Source organism: Petromyzon marinus, unplaced genomic scaffold (genome assembly GCF_048934315.1).
Source record: "Petromyzon marinus isolate PM22_M1 ecotype Great Lakes invasive population unplaced genomic scaffold, UKy_Petmar_22M1.pri1.0 PM_G_Scaffold_58, whole genome shotgun sequence".
Classification (NCBI taxonomy): Eukaryota; Metazoa; Chordata; class Hyperoartia; order Petromyzontiformes; family Petromyzontidae; genus Petromyzon; species Petromyzon marinus.
This window is the reverse complement of record NW_027423011.1, coordinates 639,746-665,073: the sequence shown is the minus strand read 5'-3', so window position 1 is coordinate 665,073 and position 25,328 is coordinate 639,746. Positions and strand designations below refer to the sequence as shown.

The 25,328-nt window shown below is 52.8% G+C and overlaps 1 protein-coding gene across 1 annotated transcript; it reads right to left on the bottom strand.

Moving 5' to 3' along the window:
- Nucleotides 1–7,494: 7,494 nt before the first annotated feature.
- LOC116937255 (protein phosphatase 1D-like) lies at nt 7,495–17,131 on the bottom strand. The gene is made up of 4 exons (XM_076062363.1): nt 16,957–17,131; nt 13,995–14,080; nt 12,753–12,960; nt 7,495–8,025 (listed from the first exon to the last, which is right to left on the bottom strand). Exons 2-4 carry the CDS (start codon nt 14,070–14,072, stop codon nt 7,721–7,723), a joined length of 591 nt encoding a protein of 196 aa, XP_075918478.1. The 5' UTR covers nt 14,073–14,080; nt 16,957–17,131; the 3' UTR covers nt 7,495–7,720.
- Nucleotides 17,132–25,328: the final 8,197 nt, after the last annotated feature.

Here is a 25,328-nt window from a genome sequence, read left to right as displayed (position 1 = left end):
CGTGACCTCCTGCCAGCGGGCGTTCGACACTTCACGTGGCCTCAGGGTGCACATAGCCTGGCACAAGCGTCGTGGTGACGTCACCGCCACTTAGTGGCGAATGGCGGTTGTTGTTGTTGTTGTGTAGGTGTGTGTGTAGCTGTGTGTGTGTGTAGGTGTGTGTGTGTGTGTAGGTGTGTGTGTAGGTGTGTGTGTAGGTGTGTGTGTGTGTACCGAGGGAGCGTGACACGGCCAGGAAGGGGATGTCCTCCGTGGCTGAGCTTTGCTGCCCAGGGCCGCAGTGAGCCACAAGGGGCCTCCTCCAGGCCACACGGCAAGGCCCCCCTGGCTTCCTCATCACCCTGGTGGGCAGACACACAAAGACAAAGATCCCCCGTGTAGCCTTAACAGACTGTACGGGCAAGTGCTGTTAGCGAGCACACACAAAGACAAAGATCCCCCGTGTAGCCTGTAACAGACTGTAGGGGCAAGTGCTGTTAGCGAGCACACACAAAGACAAAGATCCTCTGTGTAGCCTGTAACAGACTGTAGGGGCAAGTGCTGTTAGCGAGCACACACAAAGACAAAGATCCCCCGTGTAGCCTGTAACAGACTGTAGGGGCAAGTGTTGTTAGCGAGCAGCACCTACGAATGCCGGAAAGGTACACGAGGGGGTGGGTGCCCAGCACCACGCCCGGCCGCCTTTGTATCCCTAGTGGCGATGTTTACACACCGCACCAGGTATTCATTTGAGGCTTAGTCGACCTAGGGGAGGCCCTGGACCGGTTCAGATAATCGTGACTGGTGTTGGCTGTGAGCGGGAATCGAACCCGGGTCATCAGGTTCGTAGCACAGCGCGCAAACCACTACACTACTCCTCCCCATACACCCATACACACATACACACACACATACACACACATATATACACACACACAACAACAACCGCCATTCGCCACTAAGTGGCGGTGACGTCACCACGACGCTTGTGCCAGGCTATGTGCACCCTGAGGCCACGTGAAGTCTCGAACGCCCGCGGGCAGGAGGTCACGGGGCAGACCCAGGTGCCACGGGTCGACTGACTGAGACGACTGGCTGATGCACCACCTGTGCCCCCTACTGTGGCAACCTGCTGTGCTTTAGCCACCCGGCGTTCCGCTCATTGTTGTGAGCGTCGCTCCTCCGCCCTCCGTTGTTGTTGGAGGGCGACTGCCTCCAACTGCCCAGAAGCGTCCTTCACAAGCCTCCTCCACAGAGGCCGATCTTGACACCGCTGGCACCAGTCATTGGCAAGTCCACTCAGCTCCACGTCCTCCTGTACCACATCACTCCATCTCTTCTCTAGCCCGTGCCGCGCTCGTTTAGCCCCCTCAATCCGGCCGAACAAAAGCTGTTTTGGCATGCGGTGGCTGGGCATGCGGGCTACATGACCCAGCCATCGCAGCCTTGCCCGCCGGAGGAGCTCACCGATGGGACCTTGCCCAGATCTTTCAAGGATTTGTGAGCTCCTCACACAATCCAGTCTGGTTAAACCCAGGATGGATCGTAGGCAGGCCAGCCTAAATGTTTCTAACCGGCGACTATGTTTCATTAGGGGGGTCCACGTTTCGCAAGCGTAGAGAAGGGAGGGAATGACCGTGGCCGAGAAGACCTGAAGCTTACTGTGGAGCGACAGACCAGGTAGCTTCCACACAGCGTTACACAACCGATGAAAAGATATTGTCGCTGGACTGATTCGGAGTGAGACCTCTGCTGTTAAACTGGAGCCGGTCATAAGCACACTGCCCAGGTATGGGAAACTCTCCACTCTCTCCACAACTGCCCCATCACCGATTGCGAGTTGTGGGGGTGGAGTGTCCGATGGTACAAAATACCCAGGCAGGTGCCTGGGTATTATACACATAAACACACACAGACACACATACACACACACGCACAGACACACAGACACACACATACACACACAGACACACACACATACACACACATACACACATACACACACACATACACACACACACATACACACACATACACAAGAACAACAACAACCGCCATTCGCCATTAAGTGGCGGTGACGTCACCACGACGCTTGTGCCAGGCTATGTTCACCCTGAGGCCACGTGAAGTGTCGAACGCCCGCTGGCAGGAGGTCACGGGGCAGACCCAGGTGCCACGGGTCGACTGACTGAGATGACTGGCTGATGCAGCACCTGTGCCCCCTACTGTGCCAACCTGCTGTGCTTTAGCCACCCGGCGCTCCGCTCGTTGTTGTGAGCGTCGCTCCTCTGCCCTCCGTTGTTGTTGGTGGGCGACTGCCTCCAACTGCCCAGTAGCGTCCTTCACGAGCCTCCTCCACAGAGGCCGATCTTGACACCGCTGGTACCAGTCATCGGCAAGTCCACTCAGCTCCACGTCCTCCTGTACCACATCACTCCATCTCTTCTCTAGCCCGTGCTGCGCCCGCTTAGCCCCCTCAATCTGGCCGAACAAAAGCTGTTTCGGCATGAGGTGGCTGGGCATGCGGGCTACATGACCCAGCCATCGCAGCCTTGCCCACCGGAGGAGCTCACCGATGGGACCTTGCCCAGATCTTTCAAGGAATTGTGAGCTCCTCACACAATCCAGTCTGGTTAAACCCAGGATGGATCGTAGGCAGGCCAGCCTAAATGTTTCTAACCGGCAAAGATGTTCCATTAGGGGGGTCCATGTTTCGCAAGCGTATAGAAGGGAGGGATTGACCGTGGCCGAGAAGACCTGAAGCTTAGTGCGGAGCGACAGACCAGGTAGCTTCCAGACAGCGTTACGCAACCGATGAAAAGATATTGCTGCTCGACTGATTCGGAGTGAGACCTCTGCTGTTAAACTGGAGCCGGTCATAAGCACACTGCCCAGGTATGGGAAACTCTCCACAATCTCCATAACTGCCGCATCACCGATTGGGAGTTGTGGGGGTGGAGTGTCCGATGGTACAAAATACCCAGGCAGGTGCTTAGTTTTGGTGGGGCTGATGGTAAGGCCCCACCTCTTAGTGGCACGCTCCAGTCTCAGCAGCAGTGTCTCCAACTCCTCCTCTGAATGAGCAGCTATTACCAAATCAGCAGACATAACGTGGTTGAGCAATAGGGAGCCATCCCTTGACCGCACCCGGGCATCGATCAGCCTCCCATTATATCTGTACCATATGGAGATTCCCCCGGTACAGCTATTGAAGGCTTCACGAACTACGTGGTCAAAATAGATGTTAAATAATGTGGGAGCCAGAGGACATCCCTGTCGCACCCCAAGGTGTACAGGGAATGGCTCTGACTCCCGGCCACGTAGTTTTACCCGGGCCCGCTCATCATCATGAAGGTCCTTAATGATCTTGAGCAGAGGGTCAGGTACTCCAAAAGCACGAAGAACAACCCAGAGCCCAGGCCTACTGATGGTATCATAGGCCTTGACCAGGTCAAGAAAGCAGAAAAGTAGGTCTTTTTGGAATTCCCTACACCTCTGCTGTAGCAGACGGACAGAAAATATGGCATCTGTGCAGGACCGCCCTTTCCTGAAACCGCATTGGGGCTCCGCAAGCCACTCCTCAGCGTGCCTGGCAAGGCGATGTTGAATAATCCTTGCCAGGACCTTTCCCGGCACACTGAGGAGTGAGATGCCTCTGTAGTTGTGACAGTCTGTGCGGTCCCCCTTCTTAAAAAGGGGGACCACCAGGGCATCCTTCCAATCCTGCGGAACCCGTCCAGTGGTCCAGACTGTTGTTATGATGTCATATAGGGCAGTCTGTGCACAAACGCCGCCCTCCCTCAGCATTTCGCTTGGGAGATCATCTCTGCCCGCTGCCTTTCCTGATCTCAGACTCCGGATCGCCTTCAGTACTTCCTCAACAGATGGCACCTCAGCCAGCCACTCACAGGGGGTGACTTCTTCCAATATTTGAGGCACCGCAGCCTCAGCAGGGTCATCCTCCCTTTGTGCCACGATGTTTTCCTGGCTGAGGGATTTTCCCTCCCCCAAGACCTCACAGAAATGCTCAGCAAATCTGTAAACCTGTTCCTGGGGGTCGGAGATTGGATCACCGTTTTTTCCCCTAATGATGGTAATAGGTGTGGCGCTGCAGGTTACTTTTTTGATGGAGTTAAATAGAGATTTGTGATCACGGGCCACTGAGGCAGACTCCATCTCCTCAGCAACCCGCGACCACCACCCATCCTTGCAGCGCCTCACGGCTCTCCGAACTTCCGAGCGAAGGCTGCGGTAAGCCTCCTCATTCTCTGACGTGGGATTCTGTAGCCGATGACAGTGGGCCTGTCGCTTTTTCTCAACCATCCTGAACACCTCCTCTGTCAGCCAGGGTCTCTGGGGAGGTCTGGACCGCGTACCCAAAGCAGCCATTGCAGCTACATGAGCCACAGTCCTAAACCTCGCCCATTTACCCTCGACATCAGGAGGAGTCGGGGACGATGCCAATCCCAGCCGCAAGCGATGATGAAATTCTCGCTTGCAACTTTCATCAAATAACTGAGACCAGGCCACTTTAGGTTGTAATGGGGTCCTGGGTGTACACCCACCACCAGAGTGGAAGAATGGCAGGCGCATCTTACAGATGACTAGTCGATGGTCAGAGGGCAGATCTGCTCCATGGTAGGTCCTGGTGTCAAGGACATGGGCTCGCATCCGCTGGTCCGTCACTAGGTAGTCCAGCAGATGTTCTTGCTTGGACCCGGCATGCATCCATGATGTTGTGTGGATGCGCCGATGCCGGAACAGCGTGTTGGAAATTACAAGCCCATGGGCTGCACAAAAATCTAGTAGCCTCCTACCGTTGTTATTGAGCTGATCTGGCCCATGCTCTCCAATCACTCCAGACCAGGTGCCAGTATCATGACCAACTCGGGCATTGAAGTCACCCAACATGATGACTCTATCCCGAGGGCCCACTTTAGCCAGCACCTGTGACAGGTCATAGAAGGCATCTGACTCATCGGCTTTGCCTGCATCCCTCCACGGATGTTCATCTTCGGTGGGGGCATAAGTAACCACGACCACCATTCCTCGCCTCCGGTTGATGGGAAGGCGAGCCCAAAGTAGCCTGGGACTTACAGCTTCTCACACCTCACCGCCACGCTCCCACGCCCCCTTCATTATTTTGTTCAAAAGAAGAGCCACACCCTGTTGTTTAGCAGTCTGCTGCCCCGAGTATAGGACTGTCCACCCCTCATGGTGGCAGGAGCCAGAGCCGGTCCACCGGATCTCCTGAATGCCACATAGATCCAGGCGGTACCGGTCCAGCTCCCGACAGAGGAGTGGCAGCCTCTTCTCCGCAGTGAGCGTTCGAACATTCCACGTGGCCACCCGTAGTGGTTTTTCGTTGTTTCTGGAGGAGCCCCGAGGGTAGATATTCAATCTCCTGGCTCCACATACACACAACAACAACAACAACCGCCATTCGCCACTAAGTGGCGGTGACGTCACCACGACGCTTGTGCCAGGCTATGTGCACCCTGAGGCCACGTGAAGTGTCGAACGCCCGCTGGCAGGAGGTCACGGGGCAGACCCAGGTGCCACGGGTCGACTGACTGAGATGACTGGCTGATGCACCACCTGTGCCCCCTACTGTGCCAACCTGCTGTGCTTTAGCCACCCGGCGCTCCGCTCGTTGTTCTGAGCGTCGCTCCTCCGCCCTCCGTTGTTGTTGGAGGGCGACTGCCTCCAACTGCCCAGTAGCATCCTTCACGAGCCTCCTCCACAGAGGCCGATCTTGACACCGCTGGTACCAGTCATCGGCAAGTCCACTCAGCTCCACGTCCTCCTGTACCACATCACTCCATCTCTTCTCTAGCCCGTGCCGTGCCCACTTAGCCCCCTCAATCCGGCTGAACAAAAGCTGTTTCGGCATGCGTTGGCTGGGCATGCGGGCTACATGACCCAGCCATCGCAGCCTTGCCCGCCGGAGGAGCTCACCGATGGGACCTTGCCCAGATCTTTCAAGGATTTGTGAGCTCCTCACACAATCCAGTCTGGTTAAACCCAGGATGGATCGTAGGCAGGCCAGCCTAAATGTTTCTAACCGGCGAATATGTTTCATTAGGGGGGTCCACGTTTCGCAAGCGTAGAGAAGGGAGGGAATGACCGTGGCCGAGAAGACCTGAAGCTTAGTGTGGAGCGACAGACCAGGTAGCTTCCACACGTTACGCAACCGATGAAAAGATATTGCCGCTCGACTGATTCGGAGTGAGACCTCTGCTGTTAAACTGGAGCCAGTCATAAGCACACTGCCCAGGTATGGGAAACTCTCCACTCTCTCCACAACTGCCCCATCACCAATTGGGAGTTGTGGGGGTGGAGTGTCCGATGGTACAAAATACCCAGGCAGGTGCTTAGTTTTGGTGGGGCTGATGGTAAGGCCCCACCTCTTAGTGGCACGCTCCAGTCTCAGCAGCAGCGTCTCCAATTCCTCCTCTGAATGAGCAGCTATTACCAAATCATCAGCATACATAACGTGGTTGAGCAATAGGGAGCCATCCTTTGACCGCACCCGGGCATCGATCAGCCTCCCATTATATCTGTACCATATGAAGATTCCCCCGGTACAGCTACTGAAGGCTTCACGAACTACGCGGTCAAAATAGATGTTAAATAATGTGGGAGCCAGAGGACATCCCTGTCGCACCCCAAGGTGTACAGGGAATGGCTCTGACTCCCGGCCACGTAGTTTTACCCGGGCCCGCTCACCATCATGAAGGTCCTTAATGATCGTGAGCAGAGGGTCAGGTACTCCAAAAGCACGAAGAACGACCCAGAGCCCAGGCCTACTGATGGTATCATAGGCACACACACACATACACACGAATGTCTTACCGCCCGCCCAGCCTCTCGATGCGTTCCCTCTCCACTGGATCCTCCGGCTTGTGGTCGCGCGTCAACGCCACGGCAAGTAGCGGCACCACCTCGTCCACCACCTCGTCCACCACCTCCTCCTCCACCTCGTCCACCTCCTCATCCACCACCTCGTCCACCTCCTCCACCACCTCGTCCACCTCCACCACCTTGTCCACCTCCTTGTCCACCACCACCTCCTTGTCCACCTCCTCCTCTTCCATCTCGTCCACCACCTCGTCCACCTCCTCCTCCACCTCGTCCACCACCTCCTCCTTGTCCACCTCCTGCCGGGGCGGTGGTGGTGGTGGTTGTGACAGTGGTGGCCGTGGTGGTGGCGGTGGTTGTGACAGTGGTGGTGGTGGTGGTTGTGACAGTGGTGGTGGTGGTGGTTGTGACAGTGGTGGTGGTGGTTGTGACAGTGGTGGCCGTGGCGGTGGTTGTAGTGGTGGTGGTTGTGACAGTGGTGGTGGCGGTGGTTGTGACAGTGGTGGTGGTGGTTGTGACAGCGGTGGTGGTGGTGGTTGTGACAGTGGTGGTGGTGGTTGTGACAGTGGTGGTGGCCTTGGTGGTGGTGGTGGTTGTGACAGTGGTGGTGGTGGTGGTTGTGACAGTGGTGGCCGTGGTGGTGGTGGTGGTGGTGGTGGTGGTTGTGACAGTGGTGGTGGTTGTGACAGTGGTGGTGGTGGTTGTGACAGTGGTGGTGGTGGTTGTGGTGGTTGTGACAGTGGTGGTTGTGGTTGTAGTTGTGGTGGTTGTGACAGTGGCGGTGGTTGCGGTGTTGCCACGGCTTGGCCGATGGGCGCTATGAAGTCCGCCACAACTTGGCCATGCGTAGGTGGGGTTCCGTCCCAGGCTAGGTGGGCCTTCACAGAAGGGGGGCCCATGTCCGAAGGGGGGTCCGCTGAATAAATGGGGCGCAAGGAAGAAGGGGGGCCCGCTGAATAAATGGGTCGCAGTGAGGAAGGGGGGGCCAATGAATAGACGGGGTGCATTGAAGGGGGGGGGGTCCGTCGGCGGGGGTGCCCCCCCCCCGGGGGTGCCGCTGGGCGATGACGGCTCGCGAGTCTCCCACGTGGGCGACGTAGAGCTCGTCACCGCCCCTGATGAGGCAGCAGCAAGCCGTGGTGCCTGCCGTGCTGGGATGGCCCTGCGGTGTGCGCGGCCAGTTAACTGTAGGGGGGGGGGGTTAGACAGAGGTGTGGGTGAGTGACTGAGTGGGTGGGTAGGTGGGTGATTGAGTGACTGTGTGAGTGGGTGGGTGAGTAATTGAGTGGGTGGGTGAGTGACTGAGTGGGTGAGTGACTGTGTGAGTGGGTGGGTGGGTGAGTGACTGAGTAGGTGGGTGAGTGACTGAGTGGGTTAGTGACTGAGTGGGTGGGTGGGTGAGTGATTGAGTGGGTGGGTGGGTGAGTGACTGTGTGAGTGGGTGGGTGGGTGAGTGATTGAGTGGGTGGGTGAGTGACTGAGTGGGTTAGTGACTGTGTGGGTGGGTGGGTGAGTGAGTGACTGAGTGGGTGAGTGACTGTGTGAGTGAGTGGGTGGGTGAGTGATTGAGTGGGTGGGTGAATTAGTGGGTGAGTGACTGTGTGAGTGGGTGGGTGGATGGGTGAGTGACTGAGTGGGTGGGTGAGTGACTGAGTGGGTGAGTGACTGTGTGGGTGGGTGAGTGACTGAGTGGGTGAGTGACTGTGTGAGTGGGTGGGTGGGTGGGTGAGTGATTGAGTGGGTGGGTGAGTGACTGTGTGGGTGGATTAGTGACTGAGTGGGTGAGTGACTGTGTGGGTGGGTGAGTGACTGTGTGAGTGGGTGGGTGAGTGACTGTGTGGGTGGGTTAGTGACTGAGTGGGTGAGTGACTGTGTGAGTGGGTGGGTGGGTGAGTGATTGAGTGGGTGGGTGGTGTGCCAAAAAAACCTCTGGAAGGTAAGATGGATAATTGTTGCTCGGAATTTTATGTTATTAAATTTGTTATAACAAAAATTAAATTGTAAAAGTTTTTTGGTATTTTGAAACGTTTTACAATTTTCAATGTTATTGAACAAAAATATATCAAATATGAAAAATGTTGCGAGAATCTCTTACACATTAGCCATGGGTGAAATAAATTTATTGTGCAACATTCACTGCCATTAATGCAGTGCTACAGTGAAATGCAGCGAAGTGTTTGATGACATTATTTCTGTCAATATTCCCTGCCATTACATTGAGACAAAATAAAATTAGACTCTGATCAATTTATTGGTAACTCTACCACTTCTCTTTGCTCTTCGTTATTTCCTAAGTAACTTCAGACAGCATCAGCCATAGTAATAGGTTTTACCCTTTTAACTGGCAGAAAAACTGACACCTTTATTCAAGGCATCATGTTTGCAATAACCACAACACAAGCAGTCAAAATGCAAACAAAAGAGACAACTCTGATAATAATATTGGGACTGTCCTTGAATTTGATTGGTCCACACCCGAGACGGCTTTTCTTAGAGCCTTCCCTGATCCACAAATTAAACCAATTTCAATGTTTATTTTGCCTCTATCAGCTACATTTGGCCCCAATCACACAACAAAACGTTGCGCCTTTTGGCGTAATCATCACCTGGTCTAACACCGCAAGTGTGAGACGTCATCATCATCTGGTCTAACACCGCAAGTGTGAGACGTCATCATCACCTGGTCTAACACCGCAAGTGTGAGACGTCATCATCATATGGTCTAACACCGTGTGTGTGACGTCATCACCTGGTCTAACACCGCAAGTGTGAGACGTCATCATCACCTGGTCTAACACCGCAAGTGTGAGACATCATCATCATCTGGTCTAACACCGCAAGCGTGAGACATCATCACCTGGTCTAACACCGCCTGTGTGAGACGTCATCATCACCTGGTCTAACACTGCGTGTGTGAGACGTCATCATCACCTGGTCTAACACCGCAAGTGTGAGACATCATCATCATCTGGTCTAACACTGCGTTTGTGAGACGTCATCATCACCTGGTCTAACACCGCAAGTGTGAGACGTCATCATCACCTGGTCTAACGCCGCAAGTGTGTGACGTCATCATCATCATCTGGTCTAACGCCGCAAGTGTGAGACGTCATCATCATCTGGTCTAACACCGCAAGTGTGAGACGTCATCATCATCATCTGGTCTAACACCGCGTGTGAGATGTCATCATCATCTGGTCTAACACCGCAAGTGTGAGACGTCATCATCATCTGCTTTAACACCGCAAGTGTGAGACGTCATCATTACCTGGTCTAACACCGCAAGTGTGAGACGTCATCATCACCTGGTCTAACACCGCAAGTGTGTGACGTCATCATCACCTGGTCTAACACCGCAAGTGTGAGACGTCATCGTCACCTGGTCTAACACCGCAAGTGTGAGACGTCATCATCACCTGGTCTAACACCGCAAGTGTGAGACGTCATCATCATCTGGTCTAACACCGCAAGTGTGAGACGTCATCATCACCTGGTCTAACACCGCAAGTGTGAGACGTCATCATCATCATCTGGTCTAACACCGCGTGTGAGACGTCATCATCATCTGGTCTAACACCGCAAGTGTGAGACGTCATCATCATCATCTGGTCTAACACCGCGTGTGAGATGTCATCATCATCTGGTCTAACACCGCAAGTGTGAGACGTCATCATCATCTGCTTTAACACCGCAAGTGTGAGACGTCATCATCACCTGGTCTAACACCGCAAGTGTGAGACGTCATCATCACCTGGTCTAACACCGCAAGTGTGTGACGTCATCATCACCTGGTCTAACACCGCAAGTGTGAGACGTCATCGTCACCTGGTCTAACACCGCAAGTGTGAGACGTCATCATCACCTGGTCTAACACCGCAAGTGTGAGACGTCATCATCACCTGGTCTAACACCGCAAGTGTGAGACGTCATCATCATCATCTGGTCTAACACCGCGTGTGAGACGTCATCATCATCTGGTCTAACACCGCAAGTGTGAGACGTCATCATCACCTGGTCTAACACTGCAAGTGTGAGACGTCGTCATCACCTGGTCTAACACAGCGTGTGAGACGTCATCATCATCTGGTCTAACACCGCGTGTGTGAGACGTCATCATCACCTGGTCTAACACCGCAAGTGTGAGACGTCATCATCACCTGGTCTAACACCGCAAGTGTGAGACGTCATCATCATATGGTCTAACACCGTGTGTATGACATCATCACCTGGTCTAACACCGCAAGTGTGAGACGTCATCATCACCTGGTCTAACACCGCAAGTGTGAGACGTCATCATCATCATCTGGTCTAACACCGCAAGCGTGAGACGTCATCATCACCTGGTCTAACACCGCCTGTGTGAGACGTCATCATCACCTGGTCTAACACTGCGTGTGTGAGACGTCATCATCACCTGGTCTAACACCGCAAGTGTGAGACATCATCATCATCTGATCTAACACTGCGTGTGGAGGACGTCATCATCACCTGGTCTAACACCGCAAGTGTGAGACGTCATCATCATCATCTGGTCTAACACCACGTGTGAGACGTCATCATCATCTGGTCTAACACCGCAAGTGTGAGACGTCATCATCACCTGGTCTAACACCGCAAGTGTGAGATGTCGTCATCACCTGGTCTAACACAGCGTGTGAGACATCATCATCTGGTCTAACACCGCGTGTGTGAGACGTCATCATCACCTGGTCTAACACCGCAAGTGTGAGACGTCATCATCACCTGGTCTAACACCGCAAGTGTGAGACGTCATCATCACCTGGTCTAACACCGCAAGTGTGAGACGTCATCATCATCTGGTCTAACACCGCGTGTGAGACGTCATCATCACCTGGTCTAACACCGCAAGTGTGAGACGTCATCATCATCATCTGGTCTAACACCGCGTGTGAGACGTCATGTGTGAGACGAGGCTCTAAGGGAAGCTGTCTCGGGTGTGGACTTATCAATTCCACCGCCAATGCATTATCAGAGCTGTGTGTTTTGTGTTTGCATTCCGACCGCAGGTATTGTGCTCAATGCACAAACAATGACTCCTTGTACACGAAAAAAATGGTGTCAGTTTTGTTGCCAGATGAAAGGGTTAAATTTTTTTTTATCATATTGTGCTACAGGCAAACGAGGTTCAAATGGTGGAACAAAACGTTAATTTAGTGTAGTGTATAGTGTAGTCTATAGTGTAATGTAGTGTGTAGTGTAGTGTGTAGTATATAGTGTAGTGTAGTGTATAGTAGTGTATAGTGTAGTGTATAGTGTAGTGTATAGTAGTGTATAGTAGTGTATAGTGTAGTGTATAGTGTAGTGTATAGTGTAGTGTATAGTAGTGTAGTGTATAGTAGTGTAGTGTATAGTATAGTGTATAGTAGTGTAGTGCATAGTAGTGTATAGTAGTGTATAGTGTAGTGTATAGTGTAGTGTATAGTAGTGTATAGTAGTGTATAGTGTAGTGTATAGTGTAGTGTATAGTAGTGTAGTGCATAGTAGTGTATAGTAGTGTATAGTGTAGTGTATAGTAGTGTATAGTAGTGTAGTGTATCGTGTAGTGTATAGTAATGTATAGTAGTGTAGTGTATAGTGTAGTGTATAGTGTAGTATATAGTGTAGTGTATAGTAGTGTAGTGTATAGTGTAGTGTATAGTGTAGTGTATAGTAGTGTAGTGTATAGTGTAGTGTATAGTAGTGTATAGTGTAGTGTATAGTAGTGTATAGTGTAGTGTATAGTGTAGTGTATAGTGTAGTGTATAGTGTAGTGTATATAGTAGTGTATAGTAGTGTAGTGTATAGTATAGTAGTGTATAGTATAGTAGTGTATATAGTAGTGTATAGTAGTGTATAGTGTATAGTATAGTAGTGTATAGTGTAGTGTATAGCGCAGCACGCGTGAGACCCACCCAGCTCCTCCCCCATGGCGCGCTGGCACGCTAGAAAGCCGTCACGGATGGCGTGGCAAACTCCCACGGGGTCGGCGGCGCCCCACAGCCCGGGCTGGGCGCGGATCGAGGGCCAGAGGCAGCGGCGGGCGAATCGAGCGGCCTGGGGGCCGCCGTGGCCGTCGAACACGGCCAGGAAGATGGCGTCCCCGTCGCCCTCGGTGGAGACCTGCGGGCACGGGGCGGCGAGGGGAACGTCACGTGACGCGAGAGGTGCATTGTGGGTCGGTCCTAGGCCTCGACCGGCGACCCGGCGGACAAAGAGGACAAAGATCCCCCGTGCAGCCTTGGCGGACCGTAGAGGCGAGTGCCGTTAGCGAGCGGCGCCAGCGATGGCCGCGAGGGCACACGAGGGGGTGGGTGGCCGGCACCACGCCCGGCCGCCTTTGTCTCCCCGGTGGCGATGTTCACGCACCGCACCGGGTACTCGTTTGAGGCCGAATCGACCTAGGGGGAGGCCCAGGACCGGTTCAGATAATCGCCACTGGGCGTTGGCCGTGAGCGGGAATCGAACTCGGGGTCGCCAGGTTCATAGTGCAGCGCGCTAACCGCTACACTATCGCTCCCCAAACACACAGAGACACACACACACAGACACACACAGAGACACACACACACAGACACACACAGACACACACACAGACACACAGACACACACACAGACACACACACAGACACACACACAGACACACACACAGACACACACACAGACACACACACAGACACACACAGAGACACACACAGACACACAGAGACACACATACACACAGACACACACAGAGACACACAGAGACACACAGACACACACAGACACACACAGAGAAACACAGAGACACACACAGACACACACACAGAGACACACACACAGACACACACACAGACACACACACACAGACACACATAGACACACACACAGAAACACACACAGATACACACACAGACACACACACAGACACACACAGAGACACACACACAGAGACACACACACAGAGACACACACAGAGACACACACACACAGACACACACACAGAGACACACACACAGACAAACACAGAGACACACAGAGACACACACAGACACACACACAGAGACACACACACAGAGACACACACACAGAGACACACACACAGAGACACACACAGACACACACAGAGACACACAGACACACACACACAGACACACACACACAGAGACTCCGCCCACCTCTGTGATGTCCTCCATGTAGCGCCGCCCCCCACGGTTGGAATCGGCGCTCACGATCAGCTTCAATGGGCTCGACATGGTGCAACCTTAACACACACACACAGACAGACACATACAGACACACAGAGACACACACACATACACACACACAGAGACACACACACAGACACACACACAGACACACACACACAGACACACACACAGACACACAAACACAGATACACACAGACACACACACACAAACACACACACAACAACCTGTGTCTCTGTGTGTGTGTGTCTGTGTGTGTCTCTGGTGCAACCTTACCCCACACATACACACACAATAACCTGTGTGTGTCTGTGTGTGTGTTTGTGTGTGTGTCTCTGTGAGTCTGTGTGTGTCTGTGTGTCTCTGTGTGTGTCTGTGTGTGTCTGTGTGTGTGTCTCTGGTGCAACCTCACCCCCCACACACACACAACCTCTATGTGTCTGTGTGTGTGTCTCTCTGTGTGGCTGTGTGTGTGTCTGTGTGTGTGTGTCTCTGGTGCAACCTCACCCCACACACACAACCACCTCTGTGTCTGTGTGTGTGTGTCTGTGTGTGTCTGTGTCTCTGTGTGTGTGTGTCTGTGGTGCAACCTCACCCCACACACACAACCTGTGTGTGTGGGGTGAGGTTGCACAAGAGACACACACACACAGACACACACAACCTGTGTGTGTGTCTCTGTGTGTCTGTGTCTGTCTGTGTGTGTGTCTCTTGTGCAACCTCACCCCACACACACACACAACCTGTGTGTCTGTGTGTGTGTATGTCTGTGTGTGTGTAGTCGTGCTCTCACTGCGGGCTACTCACAACACTGATGACAAATGTCTCCGTGACTACCACGTTTTTGCCATCGTAAAATGACAGATTAATAATAAACAAAAATTAGGTTAATAATGAAAAATGACAGATTAATAATAAACACAAATTAGGTTAATAATGAAAAATGACAGATTAATGACAGACTCATAATGAACAATGACAGATTAATAATGAAAACCACAGACTAATCATGGAAAATGACAGATTAATAATAAACAGAAAAGCCTTAAAGCCCTAAGCGTGTTGTGGTGGCAGCAGCAGCAGTCACGAGACACACCCCGTGACGTTGCCGGGGCAAGCCAGGGCAAGCCAGGGCAACACACGCCTCACACCACACACACAGCCTCACACTACACACAGCCTCACAGTACACACACAGCCTCACACTACACACACACAGCCTCACACTACACACAGCCTCACACCACACACACAGCCTCACACTACACACACAGCCTCACACTACACAGCCCACACCACACACAGCCTCACACTACACACACACAGCCTCACACTACACACAGCCTCACACCACACACACACAGCCTCACACTACACACAGCCTCACACCACACACAGCCTCACACTACACACACACAGCCTCACACCACACACACAGCCTCACACTACACAACGTGACGTCACCACGACGCTTGTGCCAGGCTAGGTGCACATTGAGGCAGTCACGTGGTGTGTCGAACGCCCGCTGGCAGGAGGTCACGGGGCAGACCCAGCAGGTGCCACGGGTGACCGAGATGAGTGGCTGATGCACCACCTGTGCCCCCTACTGTGCCAACCTGCTGTGCTTTAGCCACCCGGCACTCCGCTCGTTGTTCTGAGCGTCGCTTCTCCACCCTTCGTTGTTGTTGGAGGGCGACTGCCTCCAACTACCCAGCAGCAGCAGCGTCCTTCACGAGCCTCCTCCTCCACAGAGGTCACACTCCACACACACTCACTACCCCACAAAGCCCCGCCCCTCAAGGCTCCGCCCCCGCCCACAGCCCCGCCCACAGCCCCACCCACAGCCCCGCCCACAGCCCCGGTGCGTGACAGATGGAGGCTGCTGTTGTGTTCAGCTTGCAGGAGGAGAATCCCAAGAGCTGTGAAGCCTCTACGGGGAGCGTTTCCACGTCGCCGTGAAGATCTTTTAACAAACTCCCGAGCACAAGAAAGCTCATCCCGATCGAGTCGCTCACGTGTCCTGAAGAGATGTGAGCCACTCTCAAAGGGAACGCCGGTCTCATTTACACACCGACCCCCCTGGTTCCATCTGTGGGGGGCTAATGCCCCCCTCCACACTCCCCATTAGGTGGGGGGGGACTGATCTCCCCCTCCCCACTCCCCACTAGGTGGGGGGGGGGCTGATCTTCCCCTCCCCCCTCCCCCCTCCCCCGCGAGCGGGTGGGGTGACATCAGCACCCCTCCACCCCCCCCACTCGCCGCTGGCGGCTGCTCAGAGTTAATTATTTATTTATACTAAGCCGTTGTGTCAACAGCCAACGGGCGCTGGACGGCCCTCCCCCACCCACGTGACCCCCCCACCCACGCGCGCGACCACCCACGCGCGTGGGTGCGGGCAGCCGTAGTAGGGTAGTTTAATATGCACGCGCTGGGTAATTAATTAATTAATCTCTGCACGCGCTCGGTAAGCACTTAATTAATTAATCTCTGCGCGCTCGCGGTGAAAGTCAAACGTCCCTCTGTTTAATTATTTATTTACGGGTGCCTATGCTGATTAAAGCCACCCACACACACGCACAGCGTGGTACGCCGATCGCTGTCCCACCGCTCTTCACAAAGATCCCCCATATAGCCTTAACAGACTGTAGGGGCAAGTGCTGTTAGCGAGCAGCACCTATGAAGGCCGTAACCGCTCTTCACACATGCACACACACGCACACCGTCGTACGCCGATCGCTGTCCCACCGCTCTTCACACACCCACACATGCGTCACAAAGTCAGTAGTCTGCGCTAAGATTTTTTTCCCGTGTATGTCCCCCTCCAGCCAGCAGCAGCCCTTCCTCCTCTCTCACCTACCCGTCTCAGAGTGCGTCCACCGCCTGAGCCCGAGCCGACCGAACTGACCTCCTTTGTCCGTGTCCGCCGCTCACCTCTGCGGGCGCTGCCGCCGCTGCCCAACGGGGCCGAGGGAGATGTTCTCTCTCTCTCTCCTTGGGGGACTTTGTCTCGTCGATCGCTCTCAGCTCCACCCTGCGGGCGTCCCGAGCGCGGACCCTGAGGACGGCTAACTTGTCTCCCGCCACCGCCGCCGCTCCAGAAGGACTCTGCCACAAATTCTCCCTCCTGCACCACCCTTATATATGTCCCAAGCCCCTTAACTCCGCCCCCCACCCCCCCGGGTCATATGACGTCATCCTGTGCATCCAATCGAATCCCCCCCACCCCCTCCCCCGGGTCATGTGACATCATCCTGCGCATCCAATCGAATCCTCTTTGCGGCCGTTAGGAGCGCTCTGGCCGTTGGGGATGGGGGGAGGGGGTGGTCGCGTCATCCACCCCCCTCCCCATTGTCTCTCTCTCTGTGTGTCTACTTATTATCGGCCTGTTGCTTTAACCCTCCCAGCCCGCTGTTTACTCTGACGCTGGGTGCTGGATGAAGTTCCCACCACCCCCCACGTGTTGTGTATGCTTCATCGCGGCCGGCCTGTAAAGCTCTAAGCTCTATGCCCCCCTTTTTTGTGGGGGGAGGGCGCCACATAATCCTGTCTGGGGGGGCTCGGAAAATTTCCTGGTCCGGGGAAGCCGTGGAACGTCCCCGCTAGTGGGGTCCTCGGATGAAAACCCATCGTACCACGTGATCCCTGCTAGTGGGGTCTTCGGGTGAAAACCCATCGTACCACGTGATCCCTACTAGTGGAGTCCTCGGGAGAAAACCCATCATACCACGTGATCCCTGCTAGTGGGGTCCTCGGGTGAAAGCCCATCGTACCACATGATCCCTGCTAGCGGGGTCCTCGGGTGAAAACCCATCGTACCACGTGATCCCTGCTAGCGGAGTCCTCGGGTGAAAACCCATCGTACCACGTGATCCTGCTAGTGGGGTCTTCGGGTGAAAACCCATCGTACCAAGTGATCCCTCCTCGAGACCCTAGGGGGGTGCATGCGAGTGTTTAGTGGGGGGGGGAGGCCGAGCTGCCCCGCTCCGGTGGCACCACACATCACGTCTTCCAATGCCAAACGAATCTTGTTCAGGGGCCTATAGCTTGGCCCCTGATCTAAGAGAGAATTAGACTGCTACGCGCTGAACTAGATCACGCGGACGAGACACTCTGGAAATCGCACTTAACAATGACGGGGGGGAAATAAAATGTCTACGTCTGATTGGGAACGTGTAGATAACGTGTCAGCTGAATGTAAAGATAACCTGATTTCCAAGTTCAACCTCCTTTCCAAGAAGAAGTCAGATCAACACGTTAAAAAGTTTGACGTTGACGAGGTTGTTATTAATCTTGAGTAATAGCCCTATTTGCAACGGTCTGAAGCCGGCTTTGGCTAACGGTTAAACTTTGTAGTCACCACAAACACAAACCAGCGGATGATATCGTTGCCCAGGTCCATGTCGCTCTTAAGGGTTTGGGGACACGTGGCTGCAGACGCGACAAGATCTGAGATCGCTGCAACCCTCAAGAGCGCTAAGATGCCAGCCAGCAACGTCAGTAAGGATGAGCGTTTTGAATCAGAAAGGGTTTTATTCGCCATGTAAGTTCACACCGACACGGAATTTACTTTGGCAGGATGGTGCATACATTCAACATATAGGAATCTAAAATCTTAAATAAGTTTTAAACAAGTCTTACTATAATAAGGGTTAAAAGTCTAACACCAAGGGGCTGAAGTATATAAAATTAAATAAATATCGAATATAAAATAGCTTTAAGATATCATTTAAAAATAAAAAATACAAATAGGGTAACAGTTAATATCGGTAAGGTGTCGTTCTGTAGATCAAATGTTAAAAACAGTGTTAGCCCTTGGCCTTGTTTAACAGGCCAGCAGCAGATGGGAAGAAACTGTTTTTATGGCGTGAGGTTTTGGTCCTGATGGACCGAAGCCTTCTGCCGGAGGGGAGTAGCTGAAACAGAGAGTGTCCAGAGTGGGAGAAATCGGCCATAATCTTCCTCGCTCGCCTCATGGACCTTGTCGTGTGCAGGTCCTCGAGGGTTGGTAGATTGCAGGCAATTACCTGCTCAGCAGTGTGGATGATACGCTGCAGTCTGCTCTTGTCCTTGGCAGTGGCAGCAGCATACCAGACGGTTATGGAGGAGGTGAGGATGGATTCAATGATCGCTGTATAGAATTGCACCATCATTGTCTTTGGCAGGTTGAATTTCTTCAGCTGCCGTAGAAAGTTCATCCTCTGTTGAGCTTTCTTGGTGAGGGAGCTGATGTTCAATTCCCACTTAAGGTCCCGGGAGAGAATAGTGCCCAGGAAGCGGAAGGACTCTACAATTTTGACTGGGGAGTTTAACAGGGTGATGGGGGTGAGTGGTGCTGTATTCTTCCTGAAGTCCACAACCATCTCAACTGTCTTTAGAGCATTTAGCTCTAAGTTGTTCTGGCTACACCAGGTCACCAGATTGTCAGCTTCCCACCTATAGTCAGACTCATCCCCACCAGAGATCAGCCCAATGAGGGTGGTGTCATCCGCAAACTTCAATAGTTTGACGGACAAATGATTGGAGGTGCAGCTGTTGGTATACAGGGAGAAGAGCAGAGGGGAAAGGACGCAGCCCTGAGGAGTTCCGGTGCTGATGGACCTGGAGTCAGAGACTTGTGTTCCCAGCTTAACGCACTGCTTCCTGTCAGACAGGAAGTTTGTGATCCATTTACAGGTGGTGTATGGCACGTTCAGCTGGAAGAGCTTGTCCTGAAGCAGGGCAGGGATGATGGTGTTGAAGGCAGAGCTGAAGTCCACAAACAGGATCCTGGCGTAGGATGCTGGGGCGTCCAGATGCTGTAGGGTGAAGTGGAGGGCCATGTTAACTGTATCGTCCACAGACCTGTTGGCTCTGTAGGCAAACTGAAGGGGGTCCAGGAGAGGGTCTGTGATGGCTTTGAGGTGTGCCAGGACCAGGCGCTCAAAAGACTTCATTACCACAGATGTAAGGGCGACCGGTCTGTAATCATTTAGTTCTGTTGGACTTAGCTTTTTGGGCACAGGGATGATGGTAGAGGACTTGAGACAGGCTGGTACATGGCATGTCTCCAGGGAGGTGTTAAAGATGTTGGTGAACACCGGAGACAGCTGGTCAGCGCAGTGCCTGAGGGTGGCTGGAGAGACAGAGTCTGGCCCGGCTGCTTTGCGTGGATTCTGCCTCTTGAAAAGTCTATTAACTTCTCCCTCCTGAAGGGAGATAGTCGTCTCTGTAGTATTGGTGGGGGATGGGGCCTCTTGGGTCGGAAGGGGTGGTTCAGGACAGTCCAATTGTCTTTCAAATCTACAGTAGAACTCGTTCAGGTCGTTGGCTAGGCGGGAGTCGTTAGTGGTGTGGGGGGCTCTGGGTTTGTAGTTGCTAAACCTGTTCTTCGACTCCTTGAATCTGTCTCTATCTCCACTCCTAAATGCTTCCTCCTTCTCCAACCTCAACCTTCTGAGCTTTGCTGAGAACCAGGGCTTATTGTTGTTAAAGTTCACCCTGGTACGTGTTGGGATACAGCAGTCCTCACAGAAGCTGATGTAGGACGTCACAGCCTCTGTGAGTTCATCCAGACTATTGGTAGCAGTCGTGAACATATCCCAGTCAGTACAATCTAAGCACGCCCGCAAATCTTCCACAGCCTCACTGGTCCACTGTTTAGATGTCCTCACAGCAGGTTTACAGAGTTTTAGTTTCTGCCTGTATGCAGGAATCAGGTGGACCATGGCATGGTCAGAGTGTCCTAGTGCTGCTCGGGGGATGGCGTGGTAGGCTCTACTGACTGTAGTGTAGCAGTGATCCAGAGTGTTCCCTTCTCTGGTTGGGCATTTAATGAATTGTATGTATTTGGGGAGTTCGTGGCTGAGATTACCTTTGTTAAAGTCGCCAAGTACGATAACCAACGAATCTGGATTTGCTCGCTCCACACTCAGAATCTGATCGGCGAGCATGCGTTGGGCCTCTTTAACCTGAGGACAAGGCGGCAAATAAACTCCGACCAAAATGAGCGACGCGAACTCGCGAGGCGAGTAAAACGGTTTACAGGTTATAAAAATTGATTCAAGGAGTGGAGAACAATGTTGCAGAATCACTGTGACATCTACACACCAGCCACTGTTAATGTAAAAACAAATACCACCGCCTTTCGTCTTGCCGGAGAGTGCTATGTCACGATCCGATCTTACAAGATGGAATCCTGCTAGTTGTAGCGAAGTGTCCGGAATCAAATCACACAGCCATGTTTCCGTGAAGCACAATGTAGAAGCTGAAAGAAAGTCTTTGTTTTTTACCATCAGTAGCTGAAGTTCATCCATTTTGTTGTACAGTGAACGTACATTGGAGAGGAAAAAGCTCGGCAGCACTGTTCGGATTCCGCGTCTGCGTAGCCGTACTAGAGCCCCCGACCGTTTACCCCTTGGGCGGCGTTTCGTTGCTTGAGCAAAGCCTAGCGCGGCATTGACTAGAATGCCTAATTCTGCCGCTGGAAGCAGAAAAGTAGGAATTAAATCCACAGGAGTTGTTTCCCTGATATTTAAAAGTTCGTCTCTTGTTAGAGAACTCCGAAAATCTTGGCAAAACACTGAATTGACAGACAAAACAAGACAAAACAGGGCGCACCGACCGGCTGAGGCTACCATCATCAGCGCCATCTTCGCACCAGCACGGGTGTGCTGAACAGCACGCCCCTCTCACCAGCACGGGTGTGATGAATAGTAGGCCTCTCTCACCAGCACGGGTGTGTTGAACAGCAGGCCCCTCTCACCAGCACGGGTGTGTTGAACAGCAGGCCCCTCTCACCAGCACGGGTGTGTTGAACAGCAGGCCCCTCTCACCAGCACGGGTGTGTTGAACAGCAGGCCCCTCTCACCAGCATGGGTGTGTTGACCAGCAGGCCCCTCTCACCAGCACGGGTGTGCTGAACAGTAGGCCCCTCTCACCAGCACGGGTGTGTTGAACAGCAGGCCCCTCTCACCAGCACGGGTGTGCTGAACAGTAGGCCCCTCAACACGGGTGTGCTGAACAGCAGGCCTCTCTCACCAGCACGGGTGTGCTGAACAGCAGGCCTCTCTCACCAACACGGGTGTGCTGAACAGTAGGCCCCTCAACAGCAGGCCCCTCTCACCAGCACGGGTGTGCTGAACAGCAGGCCCCTCAACACGGGTGTGCTGAACAGCAGGCCTCTCTCACCAGCACGAGTGTGCTGAACAGCAGGCCTCTCTCACCAACACGGGTGTGCTGAACAGTAGGCCCCTCAACAGTAGGCCTCTCTCACCAGCACGGGTGTGCTGAACAGCAGGCCTCTCTCACCAACACGGGTGTGCTGAAAAGCAGGCCCCTCAACACGGGTGTGCTGAACAGCAGGCCTCTCTCACCAGCACGGTTGTGCTGAACAGCAGGCCCCTCTCACCAACACGGATGTGATGAACAGCAGGCCTCTCTCACCAGCACGGGTGTGCTGAACAGCAGGCCCCTCAACCCCGGTGTGTTGAACAGCAGGCCCCTCTCACCAGCACGGGTGTGCTGAAAAGCAGGCCCCTCAACAGCAGGCCTCTCTCACCAGCGCAGGTGTGCTGAACAGCAGGCCTCTCAACAGCAAGCCTCTCTCACCAGCAAGGGTGTGCTGAACAGCAGGCCCCTCAACACGGGTGTACTGAACAGCAGGCCTCTCTCACCAGCACGGGTGTGATGAACAGCAGGCCTCTCTCACCAGCACGAGTGTGTTGAACAGCAAGCCCCTCTCAAGACAAAACTGGACAAAACAGGGCGCACCAACCGGCCGAGGCTGCCATCATCGGCGCCATCTTGGCAGTAAATAAATACATGTATAATCTCAATTGAAAAAGAGAGATGATATCGTGATCCTCTCAGCCGATAAGGGCAATGCCACGGTCATCATGGACAAAATCACATAGAACAATAACAATTCAGGAGCTACTTAATGATGGTAGCTACACAAAAAAATTAAAGAGATCCCACCAACAGCCTCGTTACAAAAACGAACAGCATCATCACTGATTCAGCTTCATTAATTGAACAGACCAAAACGGTTTTCCTTAAAACCTTCTGCTGCTAGACCACCCAGATTATATGGCTTACCAAAAATCCATAAAGAAGGTACACCACTCCATCCCATCGTCTCCACCATTGGCTCACCCACCTACGAACTGGCCCGATATCTGAGACCTTCAGCCATTCACTGGTAAGACCACCTCTTCTGTACTTAACTCAGCTCACCTGGTATCGTCAATGAAAGACATCTCACTGTTCCCAGGTGACTTACTCGTAAGTTTCGATGTAGTTTCTTTGTTCACCAAAGTTCCTGTGCCCGATACCCATTGCAATCATTGAGGATTTGGTCCAACGAGGATTGAATGCCGATGTACCGGTCCTGGCGAGACACTGCCTCACCAATACTCACCCGGAATGGAACATTCGACAAACAAGTTGAAGGCACCCCTATGGGTTCTCCCTTATTACCGGTTGTGGCCAATGTTTTCATGGAAAATTTTTGAGACGGACGCCATCCAGGCATCCACTCTACGTCCGTCCTTGTGGAAGAGCTATGTGGATGACACGTTTGTCATCTGGCCACATGGCCGACCGGCTCAAAATAAAATTCCTCAACCACATCAATTCCATAAACCCAGCCATCAAATTCACCACGGAGGTAGAAACGGATGGCATGCTACCTTTCTTGTATGTCTCAATCAAAGAGAGACCAGATGGCTCAATGAGCCATTCTGTCTACAGGAGAGTAACCCAGACTGACGGCTACCTAAAACCCGAATCCCAGCACCATCCATCCCGGAAGAATTTCCTCGTCAAAACGCTACACCACAGAGCTCAGTGCATCTCCGGCCACGAACGCCTGACCAGTGAACTCAAAACACGTACACCAAGCCCTCAAGGCGAATGGATTGTCTGACTACACAATCCGCAAAGTAGTGGTACCCCAAACTTTCGCAGTTCTTAAAAATTCTCTTTTCACACCATCAATATGTAAACTCCCCCCCCCCCCCCCCCCGCGCCAACCGGCATGTGCACCCGCATGTACACCATTCATCATGCTAAGTCGGCCAATCAAATGCTATTTTTTTACGCTAATTCCTTTGTCAAGGCACCTTGTTTCCTCGCACACAGCTTAAAGGTCGCGGTCTGAGCGTGGCTGTGTTTCACTCCAGCTCTGTCCTCGAGACAGCCCGGTCCCTTCACCTGATGAAGGCCGCTTGTGTTGTGGCCGAAACGTCGTCATTTTTGTTGTTTTATTTTTACCTACGTGACTTTACCGAATAGAACCAAAGAGTACGTGAGGAAGGAGCCATCTGAGGATCCAATCAAAACCATCACCCTGCCATACATAGCAGGGGTAACCAAAAGGATTTCCAAAATCATGTACAAACACAAGATCCAGGTACGATTTAACACAGTACATAAAATTAGTGATCTGATCCCATCTGTGAAAGACAAGATTCCTGACATGCAATATCCCGGCGTCTACAAACTAAGCTGCATCTGCAGTTACATTGGGGAAACTAAGCGACGTAGTCTCGGACTGTGTTCGTGAGCAGAAGGCAGATTTGAAACACGGTAGGACCAACGTTTCTACCGTGGCTGATGATTATTTTAATACTACGGCTGGCTCACACGAAGTTGATTTCTCTAAGACGATGGCCATCAACAAAGATTCGTTCATATTCTTAGCTCTTTCGGTAAAGTCACGTTGAAGGGAAACAATAAAAATAATAAAATATATTAACTTTTTATTGTTTCCCTTCAACGTGACTTTACCGAAAGAGCTAAGAATATGAATTACTGCAGTCACGAAAGCTTTGAATCAAAATTTGTGTTTCTTGTCAATCAACCTCCACCGTCAGCAGCGTGCTGTGTGCAGCAGGGTGCAGGGATTTCCTGTCGGCCCTTTGCTACTGCGTCGGCATTGCTGCCGCACCCACGCTGCTGACGCGCTTGGGCTACGCCCATCTGCAAACCTTTATACAAACAGTGAGAACTGCGGAGATGGAATGCCCCAGGACTCGGAACGATTCGGTGATGGAACAAAATTGTTGACCATTTTTTTTGCCCCGGACATCGAACCGAAAATTCGGAGGTCGAACAACTTGCAAGAAGCCGCGTGGGCGAGCGATACGCGTAACCATGGCGACCGAGACGCGTAGCCATGGCGACCGAGACGCGTAGCCATGGCGACCGAGATGCGTAGCCATGGCGACCGAGACGTGTAACCATGGCGACTGAGACACGTAGCCATGGCGACCGAGGCGCATATCCATGGCGACCGAGACGCGTAACCAGGGTGAGCGAGACGC

Excerpts from the sequence above, each read along its gene's own strand:
- LOC116937255 (XM_076062363.1), bottom strand. The coding sequence starts at position 14,072 with ATGTCGAGCCCATTGAAGCTGATCGTGAGCGCCGATTCCAACCGTGGG. Across the intron at positions 12,961-13,994 it reads ACATGGAGGACATCACAGAG|GTCTCCACCGAGGGCGACGG; the intron begins GTGGGCGGAGTC and ends CCGTGCCCGCAG. Across the intron at positions 8,026-12,752 it reads CGCCATGGGGGAGGAGCTGG|TTAACTGGCCGCGCACACCG; the intron begins GTGGGTCTCACG and ends CCCCCCCTACAG.